At 38.3% G+C, this 18,630-nt stretch overlaps 1 protein-coding gene across 2 annotated transcripts in view; it reads left to right on the top strand.

Moving 5' to 3' along the window:
- Positions 1 to 7,746: 7,746 nt before the first annotated feature.
- si:ch211-225h24.2 overlaps positions 7,747 to 18,630 on the top strand; it is a 12,764-nt gene continuing 1,880 nt past the window's right edge. Inside the window, exons 1-3 of one of the 2 annotated variants that reach the window (XM_034197738.1) lie at positions 7,749 to 8,177; positions 13,660 to 13,716; positions 17,645 to 17,757. In XM_034197738.1, the coding sequence (XP_034053629.1) occupies positions 8,091 to 8,177; positions 13,660 to 13,716; positions 17,645 to 17,757 (257 nt within the window). In that variant the 5' untranslated portion in view covers positions 7,749 to 8,090. Of the gene's footprint in view, positions 8,178 to 13,659; positions 13,717 to 17,644; positions 17,758 to 18,630 lie in introns of both variants that reach the window. The other variant, XM_034197739.1, reaches the window with a different exon arrangement.

Genomic DNA, 18,630 nt, shown 5'->3' with positions numbered 1-18,630 from the left:
GTCGTCATCGTCCATTGGCAATGATCATGCCTGGTAGTGGTTGTCGTGGTGACCCCTGCTCTCTCTTTCAGACTCAGGCAGCCCAGACTGTGCTGCAGAGCCAGGAGGGCCCTGCGATGCCGCGCATGGCTATGCTGCTGGGGTTCATGGGGATCGGCGTGTCCGGCTACAGCTCTCGCCAACTCACACTGAACTACAAGCCATCGAGTCGCCTTTTTAGATGAGGAGGATAGAGGACAGGGTCAAACAAATGCACATTCTAAACACTGAGAACTCCACTTTGGACACTACATAAACACATGTAAGCACATACACACACACACACATGCACGCACACACACACACACACACACACACACACACACACACACACACACACACACACACACACACACACGTGCACGCAAACACACACACACACACACACCTTCTTTTACCTATAGTCAAAATTTGACATTTTGGGAAATATGCTTTGTGTAACAATTTCTTGGTAGCAGCATCTTTAGGACGTTTGTGGTTTTGGAAAGAAATTCTGGCCCCATAATTAACTGTAAAGCAGCACATTGACATTTTATTCACTGGTTTTTGTACAGAATAGACAATTAATGTGCTTGAAGGCGCTGCTAAGTGCATTTTATTACAATTTGACAGAACCAGCCAAGCCATTTACCTGTTTTTCAACTCTTATTTCCAAGCCAAGCTATTGGCTGCTGGCCTTATGTATCTCATCAAAAAAGCAAATACGGTATTTCCCAAAATGTCCAACTCAACCACAACATTTAAAGACAAACAGGATTGAGGGAAGAGAAGGTTTTACATTTCTTTTTTTTCTGTGCAACATTACTAATAATCCCCTCTGTGTTTCAAGTTCAGGTTCCTTGTTTTTTGATTTTATTGTGCTTTCATTGTGTTTGAGAAGAAAAGATTGTTGCCTTAAGGCTCCGTTTGTGCAGTAAAAGTAAAAGCAAAACCTCCCTGATAAAATCGACCCATCCTTTTAAATGTTATGGAGTGGAAAAGAAAAGCAGCTTTTGATGTTTCCAATGACCTCGGTTGGCATGCTTGAACTACAATCCCTCCCCATGTCCCGTGCCTTATCATGGGAGTATAAAGTCAGAATTTACCATTTTAATTATTATTTAATTCTATTCTTAGCGCTGAGACCCCAGAAAAAATATAACATGAGTAATCAATCTGTTTGAGTGCGCTAACTCCTGAAAATGCACAGATAAAATATTCCACTACAAAAAGAAACATAAGAACTGTGGGACTTTTTGATGCGTGAACAATGCTACTTTGCACTTTATGTGTACATATGTTGTACATAATCATGTATGTGTGCTGAATGAGATAAGTAGAATAGGACATGGGGTGCTACCAGCCTGCGTTGTGAGCTGGACTGGGCGACATATAGCTGGATTGACACACTGCTGTGTTGTTGTCAGGCAGAGGAACCAGGACAGCCTGGACATACCAGGACATACCTCCTGAACCAACATGTTAATCCACCCGGATCTCTCCCAGTTGCACACCAGCGTCAGGCAATGTAGATGAATGACCACTACGGTCTCTTAACATAGGTAAACTTCTTTAGACTGTATGTCTCTTATCCACAATGCTTTGTAAAGGAACACAATTTGACAGCCTTTGAAAGTATCACGGACGTTAACATTTGATTGTAAAGATGATTCAGTGTCCTGCTCTGGTTAACAAAAGTAAGATTTTGTCTATTCTTTTATTTCATATTAACGGATTAGCAGGTCACAGGATGTGTGCAGAGTGATCCCTCACAGATCCTCTTATGATGCATGTCTTTTTTTTGACCAGCTTATACTTACATATGAGAGGGGTTATTGAACCTGAAATGGAGACTGAAGAGTGTGACAAAGCAAGGCGTGTGTGTTATTTATTATCATTTATCTTGTGATTGGGATAGTAATTTAACATGGGATTTCAGATGGATGTATTATATTGTTGTAGTGTTGTACAGTTTTTCCTGTATCATTTGTTTGTTTTTGTTTGTTGACTGCAGATCATAATCGTTGTACAAGGTCACGTCTCAAACACACTTTAAAAAAAATCCTTTCTAATGTGATATACTTTAACATTGTGTACATGTAAGTCATGTATAAATCTCATAGCTGTATAAATTCAGTATAATGGTTATGTACATTTTGCAGTTGTTAAACTCAGTGTGATGACATGTTTGTCCTTAGATTTGAAGCATTACAAATGCAACAAAGCACCTTTAATCATGCTTTATGTTTATTATTAAATTGCTCTGTATGCAGGAAATTAAATAAATCCCAATGATTGTAAAACTGATTTAGTATGTGTCTTCTGTGAAGAAATACTTCCCTTATGCTCTAGATGTCAGCATAGATTTTCTGCCCTTTTCACACACTGAGGCCACAGGTCTGGGTTTTACTGCTCCATTGTCCATTATGGTGTGTATTGCATATGGGCCTAATGTACAATACGTCACTGCTGGAACACAAGTTGATTAGTCAAAACAAGTGATATCCTATAAAAATCAACTGCAAACCTGTCAACAATCACTTCAACAGCTTGATATGTTTTGGGCAACTTCATGTAGCAATATTGTATTTGGCTCACTCTTTTAGTTTTAGTGTGTCTCTCTACACCTGTAAATCAATAAGAGGTTTAATGCAGATTTACACTCTTGTAACTCGTTGATCTGCCCTTCAGACAGTCGCCTCTGGTGTTGTAAGTTTGCTGGTAGCAAGTCATGCTCACGGCTAAGACGCAGGGTTCTGACGCAGTTAACGATCTAAGCTGCTTTGGAAACAAGCCCAAATCTTTCCTGAGCTTTACAGGGAAAATGTGTGCAAGTATACCGGGAGCTCCCAATACCTACAGTGATTAACATTGGTTTTATCGCTATCTGGAAGCCTCTTGTGCATGGAAACAAAGCTGTTTGTCTGGATTATTTTGTATCAGGATCCCATGCAGCCTCAGGGAGGAGAGGAGTCAGGAGTCAAGGACAGACAGACACAATTTCTCACTGTGTAGAACTCTTCAAGTTAAAACACAGACACACAGACACACACACACACACACAGACACACACACACACACACACAGAGGTCTATTGTGTGTCTGTTTCAGTGGCTTCTCTTCAGGAGGCTCTTGTTACCATCTCTTACGGCCAACAACAAAGGGCTAAATGTGTGTGCGTGTAGTGTGTGTGTGTGTGTGTGTGTGTTGTGTGTGTGTGTGTGTGTGTGTGTGTGTGTGTGTGTGTGTGTGTGTGCGTGCGTGTGTGTGTGCGTGTAGTGTCTAAAGTGGAGTTCTCAGTGTTTAGAATGTAATCTTACAGTATCATATGAAAAAGAAGAAATATCAAAAGTAGTCCAATGTATGAAGTCCAGCAACACACTTGTGAGACTGTGTAACAGTTGCTTCTGTTGAATCAGAAAACATTGTAGAACCCCTCACTTTCTAACAGCTAGTGCGAGTGTGTACAAAGAATGACTATTTGCTCATTAGCTGCACATATGGTCAGTGGCAGAGCAGCTGCAGGCCACAATGTTAACCTACAAATACAAGCATTGTGCCAAAGTGTTAGTCAGCACTTTATTTGGGTTCTTTGGAGTCTAAAGTTCAAACCCAGAGCATGGCAAGTGCCGAGTAAACACCCCATGAAAGGTCTTTCAGCGAGACACTGAATCTGTATCAGCGGGTGGCTCTCTGTTGAAGATTGTGACCTTTGACTTCCTTGTGGATGTGAATTCTTTCAGCGTTTATACAATATGTCATCATATCAAATTACTTTTGGGAGCTTAAAGTTAACAACAAAAGTGTAGATCACCATCGAGCCATACTGTAACTTGCAACAATCATCAACAATATAAGCATGTAGTTGTATTCTTTGTTTCTTAATTTCACACCTGTATATTACTTTTCTTTCTCCCTTTACCTACACACAAACATAAACACACTTGTGCACACATTTTCCAGCATGATGAAGCACAATTATTTGTTTGACCTGGTGTATTTGTGTGTTGACGCAGCACTTTCCTCCACCCTTTAAATGGCTCTTCTTAGACAGCGGAAAAGCTTAGCCTTGTTTTAAATGTGGTCTCTACCTTGAGCTCATTAAAACACCTCCCGTGTTCAGGAGATCTTTTTTTTCTTTCTGTCCTAATCCATGCTGCCATGCTGTGACACACACACACACACAAACACAAAACAACCCCACATATAACAATATAATATATGAACATGACCTAAACATATTAGATACATTCACAGAGGAAGTTGCAGTCGTGTGGATGTCTGCTGTTAACTGGCAGCTTGTTACCAAACACAAGGTGGGTGCGTGCCAAGGCACATCCAATTTATTTTAGGTCTGCTGTGCAGAATTGATGAGCTGTGACTGAATATTCCCTTCTTGTGAATGGACTTAGGAGCCAGTTACAAGCCTTTAGTAAAGCTAAAATGTCCTCTTGCAAATATAAAACTGTTGAGCTCCTTACACTAATTAAGAAAATGTTGGCCGCAAATGTATAAAAAGACAATCAATACTAACTCTTATGCACGATTGCCTGAAGGACAATTTAGATAAATCTAAATGTATTTCAAAGCTCTACACTTACTGCCCCTTATTTCTTTGAAAAAAAGCTGCACCAAATGAGCCAGCACTAAATTCACAGGTGTCTAAAACTCAACTACCTGCTATACAGCTTCAAGACCCCCAGGTTCCAACACCTTACCCCCTCTTGTGACCTTTGACATTTTCTAGCAAAGACTTTCATTCTCACATTTTGTTTCCTTCTATATTTCATCTGAAAGAAAGCTGAAGTTTAATGAGCCGGTTATCGAAAATTCCCTCTCAAAAGACAGGCAGGGCCATTGTTAAGAAGAAAGCAGGCAGAGAAAGAGGAGCATCTTTCCAAACCATCAAAACCATTTGAACTACGTAAACTATATTAAAGATTAGTTTTTAAAACAATAAGGAGACTGGAAGTACAGATAAAAGGGAAAAGGTACAAAGATAGTTATTATTTGGCTTGTAATTTTAAAGTTACACACTTCAAAGATTTATTCTGATTTAATCACATACAATTGTTGTGTAAACATGTTAAAAGGTTTAAGTGCAATGTACAATTGCAGTCTTGTTGAAACAACCTTTCCCACTAACAATGAGTAACTCTGAGCTTTTTTGCCTGATCTTAATATCTCAACATCTTTGTTGATTGAAAACTTAAAACAAGCCTTACATTGAAATTACGTAATAAATATTCTACAATGCTCATAAATGCAACTTGAGCATGCACACCTCAAATGTAGATGGTAATTTAAATTATAAGGAGTTTAAATCACCCTTAATATACAAACTGTTCATTAAAGCTACACTGAATACAGTCTCTAAGGAACATCCCACAGAGTTGGCCAGTGAACATAATTAAAGCTTTCATCTCTGTTCCTGGCTAACACGTTTTGATGTAGTCCCGTGGGAGAAACCCTGTGACCTTTGAATCAAGTCAGCTAGTTGTTGAGTCATGCTTTATCTCTGCCAGCTCCTTCTTTTTGCTGAGTAAAATGACAGAAGCCTTTGTGAAAAAATATATTTTAGGTCTATTTAACCAGTTCTTATCATTTATAACTCAAATAAAAAATGATGATGAGAACCGAGACAGGGTAAAAAATAAAGTTTTATACAAGATATTTACTGTCTTGTTCTGACTTCATGGAGAAAAAACAACTTAGCATTAAAGAAGTTAAGCACATTGCCCCAGACATTCTTAAAGACTAGTTTAAGCTGCACAGTACAGTACATCTGTGTCCATGTGAGACATTCAAAGCAGGTTGGATAATCCCAGCTGTGTCCCATCATAACTGTGACCCTGTCAGACCTTACCTGCTGTCTCAATGATTAGAGCCGATAACGTAGGAGGCTCCTTAAAAATATGCATATCGTACATGCCAACATATAGTACATCTAGTGGGTGTTCTTGTTGGTATTCTGAAAAATATGGTATAGTTTATTAGCAGATAATCCATACTTCTAACACAGTATGAAGGACGTCAGTTTGTCCTCTCAGATCCATGAGTTCCTAGAGGGGTTTCTAATTTGTAAAAAATAATCTTTATAGGGCAAAGACTATCAAGAGGATTGATTAGTGACATCCATGTCGCAACCAGGGCCACCTAGACTGTAAATAACCAATGTAGAGATACTCTGGGAATACACATCCAAGAAGGGGTCTTACATTTGCAGTTGACTAACTGATGAGCTCAGAGGTCACTGACCTCCCTGTTGATGGGTGACGGACATGTCCTAACAGCCAGTCATTGCTTGTGTCAGCTGCTAATGAAGAGCTGACACTTACATATATAAAAGTAATCAATAAAGAACATTACTGTAAATTGACTTTGGTGCACACAGACACAACAACATTGCATAACACCTTGTATGACTTAAACACTGCTGTCTCAAAACCTTTTCCGGGCAGAGAAATTATGTAGAATTCTCAAAAACAGCATCTGTGTTTTTTGCGTTTTTCCTATAAATTCTTACACATGTAACAATCCACATTCCCCACTGACTTTACTGTATAATGTGGACATTGAAATGGGAATTTAAGAACCATTGAATCAGGTGAGTGGTCTTAACCGGAGCTAAACTGTTGCTATTTTAAGCGGCTAGCGTCAGCCCAGCAGCATAATGTGTCATTTGTTTCCTCTGGCGTCAGAGGTCTCAGAGAGAGAGAGATTTCATTCTTACCAAAATACATTACCAACGTCTATAAAAGGTCCTCCTGTCCTCTGTTTGTATAACACATTAAGTTTCCTAACCCCAAACAGGTAATAACCGTACTGAAATACATTTGATTTATTTTATTCAACAAACAATCTTTGTCTATAGTTAATACAGGATCGGCCTTTAAAAAAGTTGAGATAGAAACAAACCCTCAGTTGTTTTCATCCTAAAGTCATTCAATGATTGATTTAGTTCCTGAACATATTTGGAGGATCACAGTGAACCTTTAACCGAAACTATCTCAATGCATCAACCAACTAAAAATAATTCATGATTGAATAGAAAAAACCTAGATTAAGATTGTTCCTTTTTTTTAATGTATGCCCACTGCCCATGTGTCTAGATATCCTAATAATAATTTCAGAACTCCTTGTGTAACATATCCCACTTTGATAATACTGAAAAACACTAATAGGAAAAACACAGCAGCAAGACAATTACATAATAAAATATATTTAAGAAAATATTTTTATAATTTTTACGACTTTATAATAGGATTTTACATTACATACCACGACATTTAAAAAAAAAATGAATAACGATGTATTGTTGAAGAGATGAAGCTGCCTACACGAACATTAATTATATGATGACCAGCAGCAACATAACTGACTGGTTTATGAATTAATAAGTATAATCCAATAATATGGTACTTTTATTTTGTTTTTCAAGACTATATAAGAAGTATTCACATTGTGTTGCTGCTATTTTACTGAAGTAAATAATCAGAGTACTTCTAGTTCTTTCACCTCTGCTTATGTCAGAGTATATAATTTGAACATAAAACAGACAATATACATATTACAACAAAAATACTCAGGCAACAGCTTCCTCCGTTTCCGTGTTTATTGCAGTCTGCACACATCAAAGATATGAAAAAGGGACAATATATTTGCATGATGCGTAGTTCTTGCATCGGCCGGAGATGAGACGTATGACCCCTTCCTCCTTCTTCTACCATGGCAACATCAAGGATCCGGAGCAGGGACGCGACTGGGAGGAGCGAAGGTTTGAGGTCCAGGTGGTCGAGCGGCGAGCCTGCGTAAAAACGCACTAAACACACTCCAAACGCTCGATCGTTGCAGTACCTGGCACTTGTATGACTTAATAAGCTTTTCGGAGAAAGCTGTCTGAATTTGTTTGTGGAGAAATAACCAAAAGAGCGGAACGTGCAACGGAGGTGCGTTGCTACGACCTCCACATTAAACGGACAAAACGGGACCAACTGTTCAAGTTGAACCTTAGAATTGAGGCCAAACAAGGCAACCGGCCAAGACGGTTTGTTTCAGCGACAAGTGGAGATATGTTTAAGAAAAGCAAGAGTAAAGTGCTGGTGGATTATGCGTCAGAGGAAGACGACATGTCCTGGCACCAGCATCACTCCTACAAGGTAATGACACGGATTGAAACAATGTATCTCTAACAATAACAACTATTTACTGTATGATATTGTGTGTCTTTCCTCAAACAATAGTGTTAGAAAATGGCTAAATGATTCCTTGGAGTTCGGCTAAAATGTATCTATCCACTTGTTCAGTTGTCTTCTAAATGTCAGGATATTAATATGAGGCTCGTGGGATTTAGTGAGTCAAAAAAACATTGTATGACAGCAATATATTTCCCCCAACAGCTTACATTATTTGTTAAGATGGATACTTTTACACAAATTATTTTTAAATTAATATTAAATCCATAAACTGTAGACATAACTTATTACCCATCTCAAAATAATTTAAACTACATTACCCAACTTTGAAGCTGATACATTTCCTAAAAAGGTGAACAAATACATCTGATTCTGTTACTGAGATTGTGGAGCAGAGGGAAGAGGACAAGTGCTCAAACTTCTGTCATGCTAACTGAGGAGGAAGTGACAGAAAAGAGGTAGCTCAATGTGTCCCAGAGAGAGCCAATCCAATCCTAACATAGGATACATGAAGACTGCAAAACTGTAACAATATATAACAAATCAGTTTAAATAGAAAGCATTCCACATTGTGCTTCTTTGAATATAGGATACATATCAACATGAATTACATATACCATTGTGATTGTCAGACAGGACTAATATGTACAAATGAATATAAACACACATGCTCTTTTAATACAAATCCACATTAGTCAGTTGAGCAATGGTGTGTGAGGTCTAAGAGCCGCTGTATCAGCAGGCAGCTGGGATCTGTCAAGGTATGGGGGGGCATAGGGAAGAATCCATGAACACACACACACACACACACACACACACACACACACACAAAGGCCAAAAGTCATAGCAGTCCCGTCTCATTCTAAATAGTAAGCTGCATGTTCAGCTTCTTGCTGTAAAATCCTATCTAATTTGTACTTTTTAACCTTTGGAACATATATTTGTTTTATAGTAGAATTTAAATGAGACAAGTATCAGGTTTTGACTTGTAGTAAAGTCCTAAATGCTACTTAAAGGAGCCCTAACATTAGTTTGGTTGATATACAGTAAATTATCAAATGTCCGAGTAGACATAGCTTAAAATTCACAGACACATTTATCCATAAAGGTTAGGGGCACATGGGCAATTTAGCTTCATTGTATAACACATGGTTGCAGGAGTCAAAACAATGTGCTATCATCATGCGTCATCTTTTTTCTTAGCTTAGCTTCTGTAAGTGTGATAACAATGTATTCAAACTATTATACAGTGAATAAAGGTTTAATGGAGAGACTAAATAAAAGTATTCAGTTGCAGGCTTACTAACACGTCAATATTATGTGATATTGCTTGAATTGCTGAAGTAAAACCAAACATTGACGGATAAGATGATCATGAGACAGGAGGAGCAACATCACATAGATAGTTTGGATGTTGTGATGAACCGTGTCAGATTTTACCCATGACCTGCATTTAAGCCACACAGCAATCCCTGGATGTAAAGGCAATTGGGAAGATGGACCAACACCACTTCCCAGCATTTTTAATCTGTTGTGATAATGTCGAGATCTGTGACCCTTGGCTGGGTTTTATTAGACTTCTTTACTTCCACCCTGGGAACCAACGCAAGTGTCCCTTACCTTCACAGAGCTGCTCAGAGTTCAGTTTGTGTCTCTCTCTCAAGTCCTCCCCAGATCTTAGAACGATGAGTGCTGGTCTGGGATCAGGGCAGTGACTTCTCCTCAGAATTCCTGGGAAAGTCATCAGGGAGGTCCCCTTGAGTCGCCATGGTGATAAAGTACATGGATGGGTCAGGGGTCGGGTCATAAAATGTTGTAAACAAAGTGAAGAGGCAGATCGAGCCCAGCAATGATACAGGATGAACCAAAGAGTTATGATAACAACTTCTGGACTTCATGGCCTTTCCTTTCCCTTATTTACAATCTGATGGTCACCCAGAGAGGGTCAAAGATATTTGCGTCATGATCACTTTCATGAATGTTTTAGTTTAAAAAAAAAGAAGTTATTTAAGATTCAATAAAGATAATCAGACTGTCAGACTGAGTTAAACAAATTAGAAATCAACATTTAAAGCTACAAAAAAGTGAAATTTAAAAGGAAATGGGTTCAAAATATGCTTATGGTATAAATAACAATCTTGTTTAGTAACTTAAAACGTTTTTCTTGACTATTCACGTTATATATCACACAATAGGGAAACACTCATTACAATTTCCGACAATGCAAGTTGACATAATCATATTGTTTGTTGTCTGTTCAACAGTTCGTAACTTAAATACATACAGTTTCGTGCAACACAAGGAAACCAGCAACAATTAAAATGCTAAGTTGATTAGAAAATGGAACAGATGCAAATAAAATGTATTTATTTGTGTTTAATGACTTTTACAACTTCCTTATGAATCTGTTTTATTGCTTTCACTGGTTTAAAGGCTCCACAAGTCCTGCTCTTTTTTTTAACTTTCTCCATATTAATCCTGGTGGTACAGGGATAACACCACTTCTCTGACTCTTGTACAAAGCTGTATTTTATTTCTTGATCAAAATGGTATGTTTGCTAATAATCATTAAATGACACAGTAGGCCTCTTAGTTACATAGTGTTTGTTTTCTGTTATCTCCATTATGTTTTATGGCAGTGGAGATTATTTTCCTATTGTGCCAGTCAAATTAGTTGAAACTATCAGCATCGCCCATACAGACAAACTGCAGACAGACAGAGAAGTATAAAGGGATAATAATAAAAGAGGCAGAGCATAAAGGGAGAAATGAATATCCACAGTGCTCCAGGCCGACTACAGCTTGCCTTCACTCCACTGAGGTTCAACAGGCTGCTAGAGGCTCCTGTGAGCTTGCAGGAGGTGCGTGTGCCTGTTTGTCTTTGGCTTAAAGCGCTAACACACCTGAATACTTCAATAACATCACCCTAAACCACCACCGTCACAGCACTCTTTGTGAAGTGGGATCATGAGAGTACAGATCAGGCCTGAGCATTAACTTCAGAAGACCTCACATATACATCATTAGTGGTGAGGAGAAGAAAGGTAAAGCCTCTGTGGATCAACTGTTGAAGGGGTTAGGGTTTAAATAAAATAAAATCAAACGAGTTTTAAATGAGAAGTTAAACCAAATCCTCCGGATATAAATGAAAAGGGTTTGTCTGAAGCTTTCATAACTTTGAAGCAATAATTTGACGTTCTAAATATGATTATTCTTTGTGGAGAATTACGTTTATCATGAAGCCGTAGCAGCTTAGCGCACAGACTGAATACAGGGGGAAACAGCTAGCTCGCCTCTGTCAAAGGACTCGAGGAAGTCACTGTTTCTAATGTAAAACCACAAGCTGTAATTTTGACAATGATTAATAAGATATGATGGGCTGATTAGTGAGATTTAGAGATGCTATAGGCCAGTTGTCTTCTGACAGATGCATCATTCTAAACCATTATTACGAGCAGCTGAGTCGGGAACTTGCCTCCGACTTGAGATGCTGGCAATTTCTGACAGTAATGATATCTCATGCTCAATAAAATTCATCATTGACACTCTCATTGATTCTGCTGATTTAAAAGGAGCCATACAGAGATGTGGGTATCTGGTCTTGTTTGTATCATAACACCAACAAAAAAGGCACATTTTGGTTATTCCTGTTTTTAAAGCTGGAATATTAGGAAGTTCTCCTGTGTCTTCCCACTTTGCTTGATTGTCGCATTCAAGCTGTTTACCCCATTTTCCAGTCTTTATGCTCAGCTAAGCTCAAATTGTCCTGGCTTTGTCGCCCTATGTTGACTGCACAGGTATGAGAGTGGTAGCAACATTCTTAACTAACTAACACAAATACTTTAGGTAGATGTGGCCTAGTGTTTGTCAGACAAAAACATGTTGTGAGTGTCTGGGCTTGGACAGTGTGGTTTGTTATTGACTATTGTTGGGTTGCAATGCCTTTCAAAACCTCAGTTTATACTACTGTGTTAAAATTCACCGTGCGTCTGTATTGCCTAGTAATCTGGCATTTAAAAGACAACACTGGTGAAATGTACACACTTGTACACAGACCCAGTCTAACCCAGACACCCCCGAGGTGCCAGAGCAGAACCCTTAATTTCTGTTGGCAGGAGCGTTTCTTCCACCCGAAACACTACTCTCTCCCCCCTGAGTCTCCCCCTTCTCTCACTCTTTCCTCTGTTCCAAATTGTTAATGCTTTTACGCTCTGACAGTAGTCAGCAATCAGTATTGTGTCTTTGATCAGCTCAGGTGGCGGAGACCCAGTAGACTTTGCTTAGACATGTCCAACCAGCGTTTCTCCTCCTCTCTCTCATGGAGTTGTTAGATGTAAGAAGCTCTTATAGCTTTGATCATTTTACAGGAATTCTGGCTCCACTTCAGTAATCTCAGGCTCAGCTGTATGTCTGATGACTTCTTGCCGCCCCCTTATGATTTTAATATTTTCAAGTCTTTCGGAGCAAATCCAAGTGTCATATTATATGTCTTAACAGGCAAAGCATGAGTCAATCACGTACTGTAAATATCAGTCAAAATGGATATAAAAGGTTAAAAACAACATTATTGAATGTGCTTTATCATTTTTATGGCACACTCAAGTCACAGGCACACAGCCATGTTCAGTGGTGTAATATATTGAAGTACATTTACTCAATTACTGTGCTTAAGTAAGATTGTGGGGTACTTTCATTCGATTATGCTACTTTATATGCTTCTGCTCCACTACATTTTAGAAGTAAACATTGTTCTATTTTACTTTACTACATTTATTTGAAAAAAAGTTACTTACTTCACATATTCAGATTATAAGATAATACAACATATATATATAAATGAATACATATACGATGATGATACAATTATAGGTTAAGATATAGAGCAGCAGCATATAAAGTAATTACAATTATCTCCACCTTCACCAGCTGAGATGAACGCATTTGATTAATGCATCCATAATCAAGTACATTAAATGATTCTGAAATATGACATCATGCACAATAAGTACTTTTTCTTGAAAAATAGTTTTTTTACCATGTAGTATTTCTACTTTTACATAAGTAAAATATCTACTTCCTCCACCACTGGCAATGTCTTACCAAAACAAAGTTACAATATGCTTTACATAAAATAATAAACAAAGAAACTATCACACAAATAATATACAAAGGATAGGAGACTGAAGCACAATGGAGCCAAAATAGCTCTACTTATATACTCAAATAGTGTAATGTAATGTTGAGGCAATAGGTCATAACCTTATTTCTCTCTCTTTTGTTTAAATATGCCCTCTGAGTTCAGTAGCTTCCCCTCATTCTCCGTCCATTCCTAAATGTTGCCCTCCAAACAGAGCGTGTTTATTTTACACCTCTTGAAAAAAAAGTGTGTGTGTGTGTTGGGGGTGGCTATTTGTGTTAACCCACTGCTGCTGTGTGTGTGTCACAGGACAAAGACATAGAAGGAGAGGAAGAGGAGGAGGAAGCGGTCACTGCAGTCTCCAAGGTAAACAATTCCCCAGCTATTTGGACATCACACACAAACACTTTTGATTCCAAATTAAACTCAGCAATCAAACATATACACTTGCCCAACATGCTCTTCTCACACAATGCCTGAACAGGTACACAAAATCACCATATTGCAATTTTGATATCTCACTTATGATTGTGTAACCCTTAAATAATGTGTCTTGTGTAACCAGAATATCCATATCTTTGAATTTCTCAAAGCAGCTAATGCACAGGCAGTGTCTCAGGGTAGAGCTAAGGTAAAGCAGCAGGGTGCTGCTGTGTTTATTTGTAAACACGCCAGCCTTTAGTTGTCATCTGGTTTTATCTCTAACCTTATCCCTGGAAAGCGGTCTTGTTTATTGTTATGGCTATTGAATTGTACTGTTATCCTTAAACTGTGACGTCAGGTCACTGTAGTTTTGACTTGTTTTTGTATCTTATATTTGTAGTTTAACCATCATTTTTTTTCAGGAATATTAACATTTTAATAACCTGGTGATGCAACCATATTGAAAAGAGAGTCAGACAGAGCAAGAGACTCAAGCAGTCAGAAGATCATACAAGGAAGAAAAGAAAAGAAAGGCAAAAAGCAAATGTCCTAGTTTGACTTTGGTTTAAGGAACTTTCTGTGATTGGGATTATCATGTGTATCCAAATAGAAACTACAGGGGCACCTGGAGAGTGCATTCCTGCGCCAAGGCCTTTTTTGTAAGTTAAATAATAAAAGGGAATTTTGAGATTCACTGAGCAATTGAGATCAGCTCCAAAAAACAATGAGTTCATCTTTGGCCCATTGTACATCCTTTCTCCAACGATCAGACGTGTTTCTTCTGTATTCCTGTTGACAAACACAAATATTCTTACAAAAATATTTATGTTAGGATGCTAATAAGTTAAACTTTTAGTAAAGTGTACCAAGATATAGTTGATTGGCGCTTATTTAATTTATATATATATATAATTGACACTTATACTTTTTAATAATTCAAAGCAATTTAAACTGGAGCATTTTAATTTTACATTTCTCTTAAACAACACATCCGAGTGAATGACCTCATGAGATTGGTTAGACAAATATATTCATAAATATTCCTCTATGAGCATATTTGTAATAAATTCAAAAGATGTACAGTTAAGTTGAATACATAATTTGGCTCCTAAAACTGTGTGTTTGTTTGTATTGTTTGATCTACAGATTGTTAAGCACTGAAAGTCCCCTGGGGCAAATATGTGGTTTATAATATTGGGTTATATAAATAATATTGACTTGGCTAGAATGAACAGAGCTAAAAATAATTCCTAGCAACCAAGTTACACGTTGCTCGAGTCTTTACTACCTAAGGTATAACATAGGTTTTAAAGGTGCAACCTAATGGAGTTCACCACAAATATGACACCATTTATTGTTAAAAATGTAGGGAGGACTTCGTACACACAGTGATGGATTTACAGATAGGTGTTGCAACCCAATCCAGAATTGCTTAACCATCAAAAGCTGACTGATGATTGTTGAAAACTAAACACACCATTAATTGCTCTGTGTATTTAATGAGATAAATCTTACATCTCATGATTTATAGTGACGGAAAAAAAGTCTTTACTCATATATGTGGCCGTGTCTGAACCCTTCTGATCGTGTAAAGCTTTGGTGTAAACCTCAAACACTAACAATGTATTGTCTTCGAACTCTGGCTGCCCTCTCGCATGTATAGCTCCTGTGATTAAGTTCACAGGACATATTTCATAACCTGTCCTGTTTGTGAGGACAGGGGTGGCTGGACTGGAGAAGGGAAGGAAACACAGCATTCTTTCAAGGAGCTGGGCCTTTTGGATGGGAACAATCACTGTGGAAGAAAAACAAGTCTGAAAATAGCCTCAGACTGCTCTGACACCGTGAAAGTACAATTATTTCACTGCTTCTATAACAGCTTCTCAAAAGGGAGAATTTGCTGGATGCTGGTCTGTGATCTAGGGTTACCGTGTAGACTACAAGATTATTTCATGTAAGAAAGACAAAAAGGAGGGAGGGTTATTATTCATGTAAGTAAATTCACTCCTAAAAAAGCTTTAAATATAAGAAAAGATACACTTGAATATTTTACAATTTCATCCAAATTTCAGATCTTATTATTTTTTATTTGTGTTTGTTTACTTGAAAATACCCTAATCCACCTGCCTCCACATTTGTTTGTTTTACCTAAAATGGCCCTTATAAATTGGCAGACCAATATGGTAAAACATATATCAAGCAACAAGAGCTTCAGATGGATCAGAACCCATTAAAAGTACATGCTGCTTATACCTCAAGCGGAGGCATTTAAGTCATCTCAAAAAGGCCTGATTGTTGTCTCTAAAAAAAACGGTATTGTGTCTGAAAACCACAATTAGCAGTATTTCCAAATTCAAATGACTCTTTAATCTCCCAGCTTCCCTCTCTGGAGTATGAATGGAGGAATTTGGTCCAATAAGAGCTCTATTGTTCTGCCAGGAGTGGAGCTGTAGGTAAAGCTCCCCCACACAGCGAGCCTCAGTGAGCTGCTTGGTTTACCTGCTTTGTGGCCGGACAGATTACTGGGCACTGAACTGCTTTGGATCTTAAGGCCCGGAGGTTAACACTGAAGAGAACGGTGAATAGGAAGGCCTGTGTCTGTGCACACATGCATATACACAACTGCATTTTAGAGACTGTTCATGCACTACACACTGATACACTCAATCTGTTTTGGCTTCTCTGGATTTTGTTACTGCAAAACTCGAAATACAGCAAATCTGATACAGTTTACACCTGACGGCACATAGGAAACAAGAAGCAGAGCGAGAAGAGAGACAGAAAGAGACCCCGGGTGTTGAAATATCTAAGCATATCTTCCTTGATAATTAACTCCTAGAAACTGCATTCTTGCCCTCTGGCATGTTCATGTTGAGGTGAGATGAGGATTACATTTTCCGTTTATCAGCAAAAGTGCCTGTCTCCTAATGAAATACCATGGTGTACAAAGTGCTTACAAATCCATCAAATGTCACATAGCTTTGGATATGAAAAGAGAACTTGAGTGAGATTAGGAGTACCTTCAGCAGTGTGTGTTAGATGAAATGTAGAGCTTGAGAAGCATGTAGCAACTAACAGACTGTACGTGTTCCTGTTTGGTTTGAGAGATGACGGCTTTCATGTCCAGCTAGTTGTTTGCTTGTTGTAGTTGCTGTCACATCCTGTGTGTTGTTTGAATTGACCACTTTCTCAATAGGTAATAATATAGAGACAATAGAAGCAATTGAGAGGTCCCAAGGTCAGGTGCTTCCATCAAATATTGTTCTGAGTTGTGAGAATGTTTTGACTACGGTAAAGCGAAGGCAGGCACGGATAAGAGTAGGAGTAAACGTTATGGCCTTGACAGTTGACATTGGGAATTCTTCCCAAGCACACGAGCCAATTTTTTTCCCCATATTCGCTGAGGAGGGCGGTATCTGTGCTCGGTGGAAAGCAGCAAGGGCAGCAAGGAATTCTGATGTGATGGGGGAGACCGGGGGAGTTTCAGAGGGAGTGGAGGGTCTCCCACTGGAATGTGCCATTTGTTTCTGCCAAGTCAATGCCATTCAAGCTCCCTGTATTTATTAAGGTTTTTGTACAACAACAATAAGAAGGTTGCATGATGAAAGATGCGTGGATGATTTAGATTCGACAGAGAAAAACATGTATTAGCTCAGAGCCAATGAAGTGGATTTGAAAATAACTCATATTCATCAAACTGAAAATAAGGCCGCTTTTCTAAATTTCTGAGAAATTTACTTCAGCCTCTTTGAAAAGTACAAACACACAAACAGGGAGCAGAGATAACAAGTTAACATGCAACAGATGCGGGTAATCTTTTCAGCTCTGTAATTGAAAATCAAATGCTCTTTCGTCTGCCGGTTTCTGTCAGGAGGCCAAGGTGAAGAAGATCATGTCCAAGAAAGAGAGGAAGGAGAAGAAGATTTCCTCCAAAGACGACGAGCACTTCTTGTTGACAGGAGTTCAACTTGCCGACCGCAGAGGGTGAGTTTACACACACATTAACATGTCACCCCATGTGTCCACAGTGTATTGACATGTATTCATCACAAGGTAATGCATACATGTATGTAGGAATTGCATCAGTGTGTTGTGATATAGCAGCAACACCAACTAATAAAGAATACAACATTTCAATTTCAACTATAAGGGGGAAATACAGTATTAATCAACTCCAATCAACCCATTTGATATGGTTGTATGTTTGAATGTGAGAAATAATTGTCTTCGCCAGCAGATATTAACTTTCAGACCACTTGAGGAAGTAGAAATACATGAAGAGGAAAACCTTAATTAACCAGCCGATGTGACAAACAACCGGGAATTCCTTTATAATGGCTCGCTGGGGAAAGTTCCATTCTCCAGTGTAACGATGTAGTACCCCACCCAGTTGGTCGAATTCATACTATAGATGTAAGCGGTCAAACAGAAGCCCTGAGATTCAAGTGATACAATTATCTGGAGATCAATATTTTAAGTCTTATCTAAAATGTTTTCTCCTGTGTTTTTTTTGCCAGGATAACCTTTGAGGTTGCTTTGATATTTTTTTACAAGTTGTAAATGATCTTAAAACACAAGCATTTTATCCACATATTCTAATTCAGCATAAATACTTATTCATACCTGAAAAGTTGTGATATAATAAAGATGCCTCTCTGCCAGCTTCACTTTGTGGCCATCAGCTACTTCCACTGACCTCCGCAGGCATGACTAATCAATCACAAGCATTAACAAGTAAATAAAGACTAATAACTCTGGCAGGTAGACCTATACTTTTAAAAGTTTTAAACCCTGTTATAATTTTTTACAGGACCTAAACACTCTACCCTTACAGGAATCAAACATCGTGTAACTATA

The sequence above is a fragment of the Gymnodraco acuticeps genome, unplaced genomic scaffold, assembly GCF_902827175.1.
Source record: "Gymnodraco acuticeps unplaced genomic scaffold, fGymAcu1.1, whole genome shotgun sequence".
Taxonomy (NCBI): Eukaryota; Metazoa; Chordata; class Actinopteri; order Perciformes; family Bathydraconidae; genus Gymnodraco; species Gymnodraco acuticeps.
This window is presented reverse-complemented; position numbering and strand designations above follow the sequence as displayed.